This window comes from Emys orbicularis, chromosome 3 (genome assembly GCF_028017835.1).
Source record: "Emys orbicularis isolate rEmyOrb1 chromosome 3, rEmyOrb1.hap1, whole genome shotgun sequence".
Taxonomy (NCBI): domain Eukaryota; kingdom Metazoa; phylum Chordata; order Testudines; family Emydidae; genus Emys; species Emys orbicularis.
The window spans coordinates 212599745-212614446 of NC_088685.1; the positions used below are offsets into that span (position 1 = coordinate 212599745).

At 46.5% G+C, this 14702-nt stretch overlaps 1 protein-coding gene across 1 annotated transcript; it reads left to right on the forward strand.

Moving 5' to 3' along the window:
- The first annotated feature begins 2530 nt into the window (after positions 1-2530).
- PAX1 (paired box 1) lies at positions 2531-12707 on the forward strand. The gene is made up of 5 exons (XM_065401501.1): positions 2531-2534; positions 2996-3625; positions 5231-5373; positions 6290-6509; positions 12616-12707. Exons 1-5 carry the CDS (start codon positions 2531-2533, stop codon positions 12705-12707), a joined length of 1089 nt encoding a protein of 362 aa, XP_065257573.1.
- Positions 12708-14702: the final 1995 nt, after the last annotated feature.

Here is a 14702-nt window from a genome sequence, read left to right on the forward strand (position 1 = left end):
AGGGTCATTATAAACTCAGGAGCCAAATAGCGTTCATGCAAAAGAAAAGGATTTGCACCCTGTGTGAAGAAGAAAACGCTGACCAGAGAGCTGTACCAAGTCTGAATAAAATGGTCCGTTCTACTGTGAGCTGCCCTCAGACATGACCCGAGAGATTAATGGCGTAGTCATTAAAATAAGTCAGAGGGAAAGGTTCTCTTTCTCAAATCCTCTGATTAGATTTGCTGGACCTTACTCTTTCGTTTGGCCGCTCCAGAGGCTGTGAAAAACAACGTCCCTGCCTAAAACTACTCCGGGAAGCGAAACACTTTGCGAATGAGATTCTGACGTTCAAACCCTTGCATTAAATGTTTACATTGAAGTCAATTGAATTAAAATTCCGTTTAACCAAAACATGATTGGTGGCTTTAGTTTATTTCGTCATGTTCTGATTAATTTCCCCCACTTTTAATCTCAACCCGGCATGGGGTTCCACTGGCCAATATTGACTCTAACAATCTGTGTCCACACGACGTTTTATTTATCTAGGGGGGAATATACACCTACTCCATCGTGTCAGTGATAACAATGTGGCGTTATCCGTTCTTCCTCCACGCGGTTCATTGCCCTAGACGCGCGATATCTAGATCGATACAAAGATTATATTTTCAAACCCCACTTCACGGGATCGGTTCCCCCCGCCCCCCATTGATCTGAAAGCTCCGATCGTGCATTCGTAATTTATTACTCCGCTTCGTATTAATTGACATATTAATATATGCTGCTTACTAGCTAACGATTCTTTTTGGTCAAGCAAGTCAAGGTAAAAGGGTCAGAGAAAGGCTGTTATCTTGCTCCGTTCTGATCTTTTCCATCTGTGAGCCTTTGCCGGCAAAATAACTGCATCTGTTACACAAACGTCACTTGCTGTTTCGATCGTGGCCCTATTAAAAGCGCAGCGGAGGAGTAAACAGGTCGCTAAACGCGTGTTTGGTTCCCGTGGAATTATGGATTTAGAACGTCCCGAAACTCTTCTATTACCTACCAGTTGGTTCTCCGGGCTAGGCTCTGTATTCGGAGTCAAACGGGATTTATTGGCTTAAAAGTCATAAGTGCTCCTAAGAACCATACTGAAAATGATTCATAGATCCGGATTCTGTTTGCATTTGCAAGCCCTTTCCAATGCTAACGAAACAGCCGCGAAACAGACTTTGAAACCAGCGTAGTAATTAATCAGCGTTTGGAGATTTGACTTGGGTATTGAAGAGAAATCTGCCAGTCTAATAGGCTCGGCGTTTCTTCTGAACTTTGAAAGACTGGATGGAAAATGGTAATATGTGGATATATCTTTTTGGAAAATCATTTACCCATAGCCACTTCCCCATATCCAAACCTTCCTACCATGTTGTTATGAATATTTTTAAGTACAATAAAATAAAAGACAGTGTTCAGTTTGCATTCTGAACAATTAAAAATGTTACCTAACGATCTCAAAGGGTTTCTGATTCCATTATGAACACACAACACACAACTCCTCCTTGAGAGTTCCAGCTTCACCAAATGGATTTAAGAGCACCCTGGGCCAGACAGCATTAGACCTCACTACTTCGACAGACTATTTTCAACCCAGAAATGTCTCCATTCTACTGAACTGATATTTCAAAACGACCTTCCTCGCAGCAGGTGATAATGGGATTTAGACTGTAAATGTCTGTGCGGCTTTATTTTGTACAGGTCCCGTGTCTACACTGCTCACTCAGGCAAAACCAGTTCAGTCCCTGGGAGTTGTGCCTGAGTGAGGACGGCGTGAGCTGGGTGCGGACAGGTGACATACACTGAACGTGACTGTGGGGCTTGATCCCCAAACTCTATTGATGGAGCGGCGCCTGCTGGCTTTAGAGGATCGGCCCCTCGGTGAGGCTAAACATGAACTGGGTGTAATTCCTCGGGATCACCCGATGTTTAAAGAAATCGGCTGCAAACACCTTCTTCCCCCCTCCCCCCATGATCCTTAGCAAAACGATTCCCGTCCCAGCGGACAGACTGGGGGTGGGGGGGGGAGGGGAGTGAATCCAGCCTTGGGCAGCAGAGCCCCGCTCCAGACATCTGTGTCGCTCGCCCTGTTGTTTCAGGAGTAGTTGAGGGAGAGGAGGGCGGAAAGGGGGAAAAGTCCCGCAGAAGCAGCAGCCCTCTGCCCGTTCGCAAGGCCGGGAACCAATGAAATGCCAACTCCGGCGTGACCACCGAGATTGACGTGGAAGACACGTCAAATTGATCTGAGCAAACTGCAGGCTCCTGGACTGGCTAATTTCCCCCCGATCGGATGAAGATCACTTTGGGCGTGAGTCCCCGGCCGCCTTTGAAAGTGTTCCGGGAGCAGCAGAGAGACGGGGGCCCGGAGCAAGGGCAGCCCGCCTTGTCTCCTGGGGAGCCTGGCTGCTGCTCGCAGGCAGCCCCCCTCTATGCATCCGCGCCTGCCTCGGGGAAGACGAAGCCTCCGGCAGAGCAAGCGAGCAGCTGATCGCGCAAGGCGCGTGTCTCTTTGCGGGCGATGGGTAAGGCGCTGCGGGTGGGTTTGATTTCTGCGAGTGGGGTGGGGGGGGGAAGAAGGGGGATCCTTGGGAAGGAGAAGCGGCCAGGCTGGGCTTCGGGCGCGCAGTTTCGCTTTGCTTATCCCGAGCAATGGGATTCAAAACCCCAACCGGGGGAAGCGCACCCCCATTCCCACGCAGGGAGGCCTCGGGCGAAGCCTCCACTCGCCCCCCACCCCCACCCCGCAGGCACGGGCATAAGGGATAATAATCATCACAATACTCCGCGTCGCGTCCTTTCCCCGACACGGCCCAGGCGTTCCTTCGCGGGATCCAGGGCGTCTCTTCTGTAGGGCGCGGGGCTACTTGGGGTGAGCTGGGGCTTTCCATGTACCGTGCAGGGGTTAGACAGGCAGAATCTCTCCATTTCCCTTGCCCCTGTTTAAATCTTGCGGTGCTAACCCGTCCTTCCCCCTCTTTGCTAGAGCAAACCTACGGCGAAGTGAACCAGCTGGGAGGCGTCTTTGTCAACGGGAGACCCCTGCCCAACGCCATCCGCTTGAGGATCGTGGAGCTGGCCCAGCTCGGGATCCGACCCTGCGACATCAGCCGCCAGCTGAGGGTGTCTCACGGCTGCGTGAGTAAAATCTTGGCCCGCTACAACGAGACGGGCTCCATCTTACCCGGAGCCATCGGCGGGAGCAAGCCGCGGGTCACCACCCCCAACGTGGTCAAGCACATCCGAGACTACAAGCAAGGCGACCCGGGGATCTTCGCGTGGGAGATCCGGGACCGGCTGCTGGCGGACGGGGTGTGTGACAAGTACAACGTGCCCTCCGTCAGCTCTATCAGCAGGATTTTAAGGAACAAAATCGGGAACCTCTCCCAGCCCAACCCCTACGACAGCACCAAGCAGCCTCCCCCCCAGCCAACGCTGCCTTATAACCACATTTACCAGTACCCCTACCCCAACCCCATGGCCTCCTCTGGGACCAAAATGGGCCATCATCCGGGCGTGCCGGTCACCGCTGGACATGTCAGTATCCCCAGATCCTGGCCCTCGGCGCATTCAGTCAGCAACATCCTAGGTATCCGAACCTTCATGGAGCAAACAGGTCAGCGAGCGCAGCTTCGCCCACCGGCACTGCAATGGGCGCTGGGTTTGGTGGGTTGGGTTTTTTCTACCTGGCAGGGGCCCACAGAGACTCATGGTTTGGGGTGCCCGCATATTGGGGCGCTTGGGTTTTTTTTAGCAGGTGGGTGCTCAGCGCTTCCCCCTTTTCGGGCACCCAGAAACGTAGGCACCTACAATCACGCGTGGCTTTTGAAAAATCACTTTTAAACGTATATAAACCCGGGCGAAACAATCGCTGCATAAATAACCCCGTGCATTTAGGGCGGATCTGATGGGCCAGCTGGAGCAAAACAACCGACATCTTGAACTTTTTATGAAAAATGTGGAAAATATTTTCGTGGGGATGAGAGATTGCCAGTCACACATCCAGAGCTCCACGTTCCACTCACCCCCCTCCAAAAAAACAAGCCCAGCAAATTCATATCTCGATGTCCTTTTGCCAGATCTAAGCAAACGTCTCAGACATTCATCTGATTCGTTGTCAGAAATTTTCCTGCCCTCTTAGCATTTTTAAAAGAACTTTCTTCTACCCTCCTTCTTGATTAGAACATAAAAAATATATTGGAATTGTCACACTAGCTAGAATGCATCCTTCAGTAGTGATCAAAACAAATGATTACTATAAACACGATACCAGGCAGATCTTGGCTGGCAAATTGGATCGTGCTGAGGGTTTTTTAGATTTCTCTGTCACGCTTTATTTATACAAACCCGAATTGAATCAATTAATACCCGGTTCCACTTTTGTTCTGTTCACATCGTTTGGGGAAATGCCCTCCTTTGATCCTTTCAAACGCTAAAGGTAAATAAATCACCCGCATGCGTTTCTGTCTGTGAATTGTACCTTTTAAATTATAAGAAAGCCTAAAAGTTTCCTAGTGAAACAGACAGACTTTTGGGGGAGGAGAATGTGTTTCAGCTGAATTGTAAGCAAAGCTGGTCATAATTTAGGCCATCAGAGTTCGTGTTTTATGATCTCCCAGTCTTTTTTGACTTCGTACATAGTTTTCCTAAGCAGGCAGACCAATTTGAGGTCCTGCTAACGCTTGCGTGAGCGATTGTCACGTTTATACAGCAGGCTCCCGAATGCGTATTCGCTTCGGATTCAGGCACATTCTGGAGCCAGGAAGAATTTTCAGTCTGAAAACTGGATTCTGTCTGTAGCCTCTGGACGACGCTGTTTGGATAGGGACAACAGAGTTTTATATTAAAGGCCAGGATCTTTATCAGATCATTCTCGATCGCAATTTTGAATGCTTCTCATACAAAGCTCCAGCAATTGGCCCGTGTTGAAAATGCCTCCTAGACAGTGAGATTTTAGCCAGTGACCAAGCTGCCCTCGCGCAGTTTCTGAACGAAAACAAAACAAAACCTGACTCGATGCTGATCTCCTTGAAACCAAGGAGGGCAAAACTCCTTGCTGGCTTCATCCCGGAGCAGGATCGGAGCCCTGCGCGGCTTTTCACAGCGCTTAGAGATCCCGGGTCATGGGATAGGACAGCGAGGCGGGTGGCTAGGTTGGGATGGTTCTAGGGAGGGTCTGAATGCGGATGAGTACATCTCCTGCGATCTGTTCCCATCCCAGGGCCTCTGGCTGGGACAGAGGGGTCTGCCTACCCCCCAAAAATGGAAGACTGGCCCAGTGTGAACAGAACGGCCTTCCCTCCCGCCCAGGCAGTCAATGGGATTGATAAAGCTGCAATGGAAGCGGACATTAAGTACCCCCAGGTAACATCTTCCAGCCAGGCGTTTGCAGTTTGAGGGGGAATAGCCGTGAAGAAAATGGTGTGTGTGTGAGAGAGAAAGGGAGGGGTAGGGGGAGAGATTTTGGGATCACCCCTTGAAGGAAGATTGTGAATTCGAATTGGGAAAATGTTTGTGCAACTAAAACTGATGCATTTAAAGCATCCGATTGTGTGCGTGTGCACATACGGGTCCATGCACACACATGTAAACAGATCGCGAGCCGAGGCTGTGAAAATGAGTGTGCAATTTATAACTTTACATTTAAGACACCAGATTGTGTGAGTACTCTGGCATACACCAGAGCATAAACACAGACGTGGATGCCTTAAAAGGAATCAATTTTGGTCGAACAATTTTTTGTATCACCTCAGCTCAGAATCGGTGTGTGTTTACACGGGCATACATAGGCGTGTGTATTCCCCCCCCCCCCCCACTGTCTGATGCATTGAATATCTCCATTGTAATTGCATCAATATTGTCATAGCCCCAGCTGGGGATTTCCTTAGGTTTTGTTGTCGTTGTAATTCAACATTTCCCCCCTTTTCTGTCCCCGCCTCCCCGTTCTCTCGGGTAGTCAAAGAAATCGAATCCAAACGATCCGTGGAATCGCATGGTGGAAGGGGGCTGATTTCTGTCTCCACGCCTGTTACTCCGTAAAAAGAAAAAGATGAACCGAAGCAGGCGATGCACAAATCTTTTGCTCCCACCCCTACCCCCCCGGTGCTCGGCGATGCCCGTGATCGCAGACGTAGGGGCTGTATCCATTGAGAGGCAGATGTGTAACCTTCCAGGGGGCAAGGGCGGACAGCACCTTCCGATCCCATTCCGGCCTCAGCCCACAGCAGAATCCGGGTTGTTTGTAATTCCTGTAACAGCCTCTCTCCCCTTCTCTCCGCAGCCTGCCCCTGGCCTTTCCACCGTCGGCAGCTTCCTCCCAGCCTGCGCCTACCCCTCTTCCAACCAGCACGGGGTTTATGCTGGCCCCGGGGCGGGCTACATCACCCCCGGGCACCACTGGCAGGCGCAAAGCAGCCCCCTGGCTCACCACGGGCCCGGAGTGACGCTCCCCGGAGGAGAGCTGGGCACCGCCATGGCCTTCAAGCATTCCGCCCGAGAAGGTAAGGGGGCGAGAGATCCCAGGAGCGCGGGGAGCCAGCGGGGGATGCGGAGTCAGGCTGGGTGGGGAGGGAGGGAGGGAAATCTTAGTGACCTGCCTGGTGACCTGAGCAATTGATCCTTCGCTTCTGCACGGCCGGGCCAGTCTCCCTGCCCCGCAGCCTTTGCTCGCCGAGGGCCCTGTGGAGGGACGCCGGCTGGGGTCCTTTTGCACCAGCCACTTTCCTCTCCCAGCCACACAGGTGGCAGAATATCCGCAGCCACTTCCATCCCGCAGGAGAACAGAGTGTGTGTGTCCCTGCAGTGACTGACTGAGACCAGGGCTCCGCGCTGCAAGTCCAGCAACTCCACAGAGCCCTTCATAAACCCTGGGAGTGGGCTGTTCCATTACACGCATTGTATAGATACAGAACAGCATATGGAGATAGACGTGCCTGTAAGATACATACAGCTATATGGAACATTCCCACGCTTTACAAAAATGCTCTGTGCTTGAGTAGTTATATACCAGCCCCGGAATGGACTGCTGTGTAGAGCAATGATATCAGTAAATCAATCCATGGACAGAGACAGATTGTTCTCTTATATATAAAATATAATATAAGTAATCATATCAAAATAATATTTTGTTCCATATACATATACGCGTGTAATATATATAGCTATATGGACATTCCCATGTTTATTAAAAATGCTCTTTGTTTGCATAGTTATATAACATCCTCAGAATAGATATATAGCTATAATAGAACATGCCTACGTTTAATATATGTATATATATTGTCTATTACACTATATAGCTGTAATGGAATATGTCTGTTTAATAATAATAATTAATAATTATAATAATTATAATAATAATATATTTGTTTGTATATATATATTATATATATAAATATAATAGGCATTTCTATTATAGCTATATAGTGTAATACACAATTATATATGTGTGTGTAATATAGATATATAGCTATAATAGAAATGCCTGTTATATAATATATATATATTACACACACACATATATAATTGTGTATTACACTTTATAGCTATAAAATAACATACTGATGTGTGTGTGTATATATATATATGTATAACAGGCATTTCTAATATATATATATATAAAACACACACATATATAATTGTATTTCACGCACATGTGTTTATATAGAATTTGTAAAATTACATGTAATATAGAACTTTTAAAATGAATAGATACAATTAGCCTGTGGAAGAGAATAGCCTCTCTCTCTCTCTCTCTCTCTCTCTCTCTCTCTCTCTTTGCCTCGGAAATTGAGTTCTATACTATTTCATAAATGCAGGATCGGGCCCTAAACCATCAGATTTTTCATTTCTCAGTTGTGCCCATTGGAGGCCCGGCCCAGCAGTTTTAGTATCTTTCCATTGACTTCAGCTGGAGTTGGATCGGCCCTTGGATTTTAGTAGTTTGGAGGGTGGAAAACTCAAAGACGATGTGGAGGAATGACCTACTCTTTCGTTTTTATTCATGTTAAAAAAAAATGACAAATAGGTATAATGACCCGTTTCATGCGCTAAGCTGGAACTGGGCAGCGTTGAGTGGGAGCCAATATTTGATAGGAAACAAATTATAAGTAACACGCGCTAGCACTAGGATAATTTTGAAGCTGTGGGTTAGGATCCTTTCCTATCAAATAAAACCCTTTTAGGTGCTGGTTGATAGTCACTGCAGTGTACAGACTCATAACAGTTACATTCTGCTTGTTACTTTTAAATGCAAGTGCTAAGTTTAAAAGGTTGTTTAAGTCCTAGCACTTCTACATTTTTATGGAAACCTGAAAATACATTAAGAAGGTTCCCCCCGCCCTCAAGGGGCACCTACAATCATTTCAGATTTTGTCCTTGCTAAAATATCTGCTAGTTCAGAATCGTACAGCCCTTGCGCTCAAACATACTTCATATTTGTTACCAGTAAAAACATAAAGATTCAACGTGGAAACCATTTTTTCCTCTTAATGTTCAATCATGTGAGATGGAAATCTCAGAGGAAGCAGAACGATCTGGGGCAAACATCCAGCTTTTAATTCTTTAAGACAAGGATTTCTTTCTTAGAGGTAATTATCTGCGCCTAGAGTGTGCATTGTAGGCAATGAAACAGAAAAGAAATGTCCCAGTGATATGCTGTATCATATAATAAATACAGCGAAGTGACAGAGGTTGAGCATTAGAGACATTCGTTTTGAGTAATAATAATTTTAGCCATATTAAATAAGTATTTTTACTGGATACCTCTGACCATAAATCTTTCCGAAGTGCTGGTGGATAATCGAGATCTAAGAAAGACACACTCTTTCAGTGAAAATGACTAACATTATAAATCGCTTATACTAGTTATTTTTCCCCCCTCAGGGAGTATTTAAAGTAATATACCATAGGAGTATAATAAGCGATCACATGTTTCTGATTGGAACACGTCTCTATACTGTAGTATATTTTTTAATGTTGAACATTTTTTCTTCTATTAATCACATCGGTCCATTTTGGGACGTTTTATTTCTTTGATATGTGGTTTCATTTAAAAATGCTAACGCATCTGTTCTGCTTCTATTCTTTGCGCTTTGTTGCCTTGTACATTAAAATGTCTCTAGTCTTTTTTCACATTTGCAATTCATTTTCCAGTTATCAGCTAATTTATGTATTACTGTTTTAATATACGACCCTTAACCATTTTTGCCTAACTAATGTAGCCTTCTGAGAGTTACAACCTCATTGTTATCGCTAATAATGAGTGATTGTGTACAATAAGGGATAACAATTAATAGCCATAAAAGGATTTTTGAAAAAGAAAGAAAGAAAGAAAGAATTTTAAGTATCTATGCACTTTCTAGTTTGACTAATTTTTTGGTATCTATCTATCTATCTATCTATCTATCTATCTATCTATCTATCTATCTATCTAATGTATTGTTTATCAAAATACAGTGTGTGTGTGTGTGTGTGTGTGTGTGTGTGTGTGTGTGTGTGTGTGTGTGTGAAAGAGAGAGAGAGAGAGAGAGAGAGAGAGAGAGAGAGAGAATCCTTCAATTTTAATAAAAAGTATGACAAACTCTTTAAACACCTCAGAACTGAGAGTATAAAAAACATCCCTGCAATAGCTTCCTATATCTCATGTAAGTTATTTTACTGGATAAGTCATGATTGACTCAACTGAGATGTGTCCAGGTAGACACACACAGTCTCTGACACTCAACCCTCCTCCCCCACCCCACTTAAGTGCTATCCATCAAACAAAATTCACTCATCTAAACAGCGCGCATGCATCTAGTATATTTCGTATATTCTCAAGCTAGCTGCGACAAAGAAAGTTTAATTTTCCCTTTATATACCGCCGCTGTAATCGTACCAAACCTGGTACTTTGTCTGGCTGATCTGCTTGGAAACGTAAAACAAATCCAAAGCAGTAATTGAAAAGGAAGTAGAAAGATTCATTTATGGACAGATTTTCTATAATAATAATAATAATAATTACTAATAATAATCAATGAGTGCTCAGCACCTTGGACAATTTGACCATTACTGTATTTGGTTAAACCTTTTATTTGATCATAATTAAACCCCAGCAACTCGAAGGCCTAGGAAGCCCTGCCAGGGACCGGAAGGAATAGTGAAAGATCTGGGCACCTCCGACCCTGTATAAACAGGAAAAGGAGGAGAGAAGTATGAGTTGATCACAATTAACGCGCGGGAATTTCCCATACACGGATTAATAAATCTTATTAATAACCTACAGATTTGCTGCTTGTAAAAGACCCACTTACATTTGCTCAGGTTCTTATTGCCTGTGTATTTATTTTGTTCCCATTCCAGAAATAGGAACCATCCATTGTCAAAGCCACTCCTAAACCTGTTAGGTGCATCCCAGAGCCACTGTGAGGTTAAAGAAGCACCATTACAATCAATGTTACCCATTTTGACATCTCCTCCCCCAATTAAATTACAAGTCTGCGGTCCCATTTCCAGGCTGTTTTCCGACCATTCTCATTTCATACCCTGGGAGAGATCATCCATTTCTATTGAAATCGGACTGCACAAGCCCCCCAAATCAGCGAGGGTGGGGTCAATTTCTTGGAGGGATCGATCCCTCTCGGGGCTGCATAGCGCTTGGGGGAATAAATGCTGGTCAAACCAACCCAAACGTTGCCTTAAACCAACGGAGACGCAGCGCCTCCACCGTGAGCGTCTAAACTCGATGCCATGCCAGGCCTTCGCAAACGCTAACACGGGGTTGATTTAGGGCCCGATCCCGCTCGCCTTATGCGTGGAAAGTCGCTTTAGCTCGCAAGGGGCGCTTAAAGCCAGGGAAGGCGAGGGCCTGACAGCAATATCCCCTGGTTTACACCTGCGATTCGGGTTCTTTCTTTCTTTCTCTCTGTCTTTCGATACATACCTGCCTCTGGGGTCGGCCCAGTCACCTGTAGGACTCCCCGAGGAGGCGGCGTAGCTCAGCCCAGGACTGGCCGCAAACGCTTGGGGCCCGATCTTGCTTGTTTCCGCCAGATTGAGTCTGGAAAATGGATGCGTTTTGCAAAAAAGACCCCCCCTCCCGCCCCCCCAGGAAAGCAGCAGCAGATTGTGGTAGCCCAGCGGCCGATCTGGCTCTACTGCCCTGCCCTGAAGGGAGTATTTGATATCTAGCACAGGGCCCGTTAGGAAGGGAATGTGTCTTGTGACTTGCATTGATTTGCACGTCTCAGCACAGCCGGTGGGACCCTCGCACCGCGGAGCGAAAGCGAAGCCTCTGCGGTGCGCGAGATCGAAGCGAATTAAAACAAGCTTGTGCCGGGAGGGGGAACATGCCGCAGTTTGGGGAAAAAAAAAAAAAAAAAAAAAAAGCAAACCCCCTCTCGTCCCTCCAGACGGGCCGGGTTCTGGCGTCCCCCCAGTCCTGCGAGAAGCCAGGCGCTGCAGGCGCGTTGGGTGTGAAGCTTTTGGCCCTATATCGAATACAGATGTGTGCGGGGAGAGGGGAATTGAAGGGGATTTAAAATACATCTTCCCCACGCCACAAGTACAGCGCGCAACCAGGAAGGGACCCCCCCGCATTTACCCATAAAGGACCATAAACGACAAGAAGCAACCCCCCCCCCACGCCCAATCTTTGCAGGCGATTCCTCCATCGGAGGTGGAAAAAGAACTTATTTGCTTCTAAAATAATTGTGCCTTCCTAGGCAGATAGGCAGCAGTCGCTTAAGACTGAGGGGAGAGAGAGAGGAGACAGTGACCGGTCACTGACATAGTCACTGCATTTCTAACAAACTTGGCGTCCCTTCCCGAAGCCTTAACACCCCCCCCCCCACACACACACACAGTGAGGAGACAGCAAGTGTGAAAAATCGGGACAGAGGGTGGGGGGTTATAGGAGCCTATATAAGAAAAAGACCCCAAAATAGGGACTGGCCCTATAAAATCGGGACATCTGGTCACCCTAACACACACACACACCCAATAGCAGAGGAAGCGCTAAAGCGCGTATGTCACTGGGGTTGAGCCAAATCTCCGAGGTGGATGTTTACAACCATCAACCGGGAAGATGACTAGTCAGAAACCAGGATTAAAACAGGAACAGGCTTCATTCAGTGCACCCGATCGTGTATTTCCCACTCGCTTGCGAAACAGGAATTGATCAGCCATCCATTGGCAGCCAGATTTGCCTGTGGGGGGAATTGCTCTTTTCTTTCAGATGGGCTGTGCCTTGGAAGGTCGGCTATTTCAAGCCCGGAGGCTTCAGTTAGTGCAAGTGAAATTATGATTCTACTAAAGGTCTTGGGAGGAGACTTGTCACTGGTTCAGGGCAGAAAATGTCTCCCTGGGTTGCAGGGAAAGGGAAAGGTTCTTAGAGGATTTTTAAAAGAAATGACTAGCAACTATTGATCAACCAGTGTGTGAATGTGAAATTGACATGGCAGATTCTTTGGGCCATAGGTGAGCAAACATACGGCAAGTGTAAAGCGAAACTAATCAGGTTCCATAAGAAGTCAGTCTGATGCCACGTAATGAAACAAACAGAAGTGTTACAGTCAATGCATTAGGAGTATGCCAACCTACTTCTTCTCTTTCTTTCCCTTGCTGCAGTTGTGGACAGAAAACCTTCCAGTCCCATAGGCAAACCTCAAGAAACCCTAAATAATATACATGGACTTTCTATCCCCGCCTCATCTTCCTAGAGCTTGCAGTGAATCATCGGAGAGAGGGAGAGTTTTGGATCAAACACCTGCAACTTCGAAAATGAAACAGAACCTAAAAGCACAACTGCATTCAAAGAGGCGCCTTTGGAGAGGAAGAGGCTGTGTTTGAAACAAGCCCAGGCAATAGAAAGAGACAATGACTTTTTAATGCACAAGTGAATGAGATCTGGACATTCATTGACCCTGTGCCTTGAGTGAGTGATTTCCTCAGTCAAGTTGGAAGGTGGTGATGGGAGAGAATCATTTTCTTTCTTTCTTTCTTTCTTTCTTTCTTTCACACAAGAGACCTCTGGATATATAGCAGTCACAGATTTTTCATTAGATCTACCACCACTGTTCATTGCTTACGATGCCATAGACTATCCTGTCACTCTGATGTGCATTTACTCTAGAGAGGATTCATTCAGTGTCTCCAAGGCCTTAGCCCAAGGATCTGTGCTCTGAACCGGTTTCTGCCCATGGATAATGTCTCTCTCGCAGAGTGTAAATGGACAAATACGCAGCAACATTATGATATATTTTTATAATAACAAACCTTAATAAAAAGTGACTACAACCGATGCGCGAGCTTGGATTCCTTCCCTGGGGCCCGCGTCTTCTCTTTGCACAGCAGCAGACCGTGGCCTCTAGTCGTGCAGTTCTCCTCCAAGCCACTGGAGCCTCAAGTGCCCTATTTCTGCTTCTCCTGAAGAAGCTTCACCAAAAGTGACATCTTCCCATGCCCTTTGTCCAATGTGGAAGCAGCTAGCTGCTAGAATCTTCCTCCGGCCAGTTCTAGACTGTCTCTCTAAAATGAGTCGCTTTGCATTCATTGTAAGGATGGTTGTGTGGTTAAAAGGACTGGACTGGGACTCAGGAGACCTGCGTTCATTTCTCAGCACTGCAGCCAGCTCTGTGCGTGGCTCCGGGCAGGTCACTCAATCGATTTAGATTGTAGGCTCTTTGAGGAAAGGGCTGTTTCTTACTGTGTGTTTGTACAGGGCCTACCACAAAGGGGCTATAAATGTGGTTGGAGCCACTAGGTGCTACCCTAATACATGTAATAACCCTAAGGAAGGACTGAGGGTCCAACTGGAGATTACAGAAGGTCGCAAAACCTGGGAGATCTTTGCTGACCTTGCACTTGAGTATAAAGCACAGGGAGAGAAAAGAAAGAGTATTTTAAATAGGGGAGAGCTCGGCCAGACTCACATGATATTTGTCACACTAAACAGACTATAGTTTACAGAGAGGAGGCCAAGTGGAAGGCAATGAAATTACATCAGAGAAGTATCTGGCCCCATGAATGTAGTTAAATATATCTTAATGGCCATCAGACCTCCTGAAGTTGATCACTATTGGCCATATTTAGTTCCATGGCATGGCTATAGATTTAAGACTGAGCTAGAATTCAGAATGGGAACTGCTTCAGAACAGAAGAACGCGAGCAGCACCTTCAAAGCATGAATAAAATGAGTGTAACCTTTCTCAGACAGAAGAGTCCAAACAAAACATCACACCAAATAAAGCTAATGAGATTCTTCCTGGGAAGGGAAATGAGAAAGACGCGTACCCTCTTTCTCGTGGATCTCTCCTGCAGACACGTGTATTGCATTTTGGTGGTCTGTGACATCAGACGGGCACTTCTACTCCACATAATTAAAAACTCATTACAAAAGATGTATAAGAAAATAGCCCTGATCCTCTAAAGCATTGGTTTCAAAATAAACACATGTAGTGCTGAGTGAAAGGGGATTGCCAACACTGAAAACCAAAGGCCTTTATGCACAGACGTACAGGGCAGGCAGAACCAAAGCAAAGACAAGCAGTGTAGAGCATGTAGGGAAAAGGAGTGGGTGTCAGGAGACCTAGGCTATGTCTACACTGCATTGTAAACCTGGGTCTGTGGGACCTGGGCTTGTGGACTTGGGGCTTCCAAGCCTGTGCTTGAGCGTCTACACTGCATGGTAAACCTGGGTTCACAACTGCTGGACC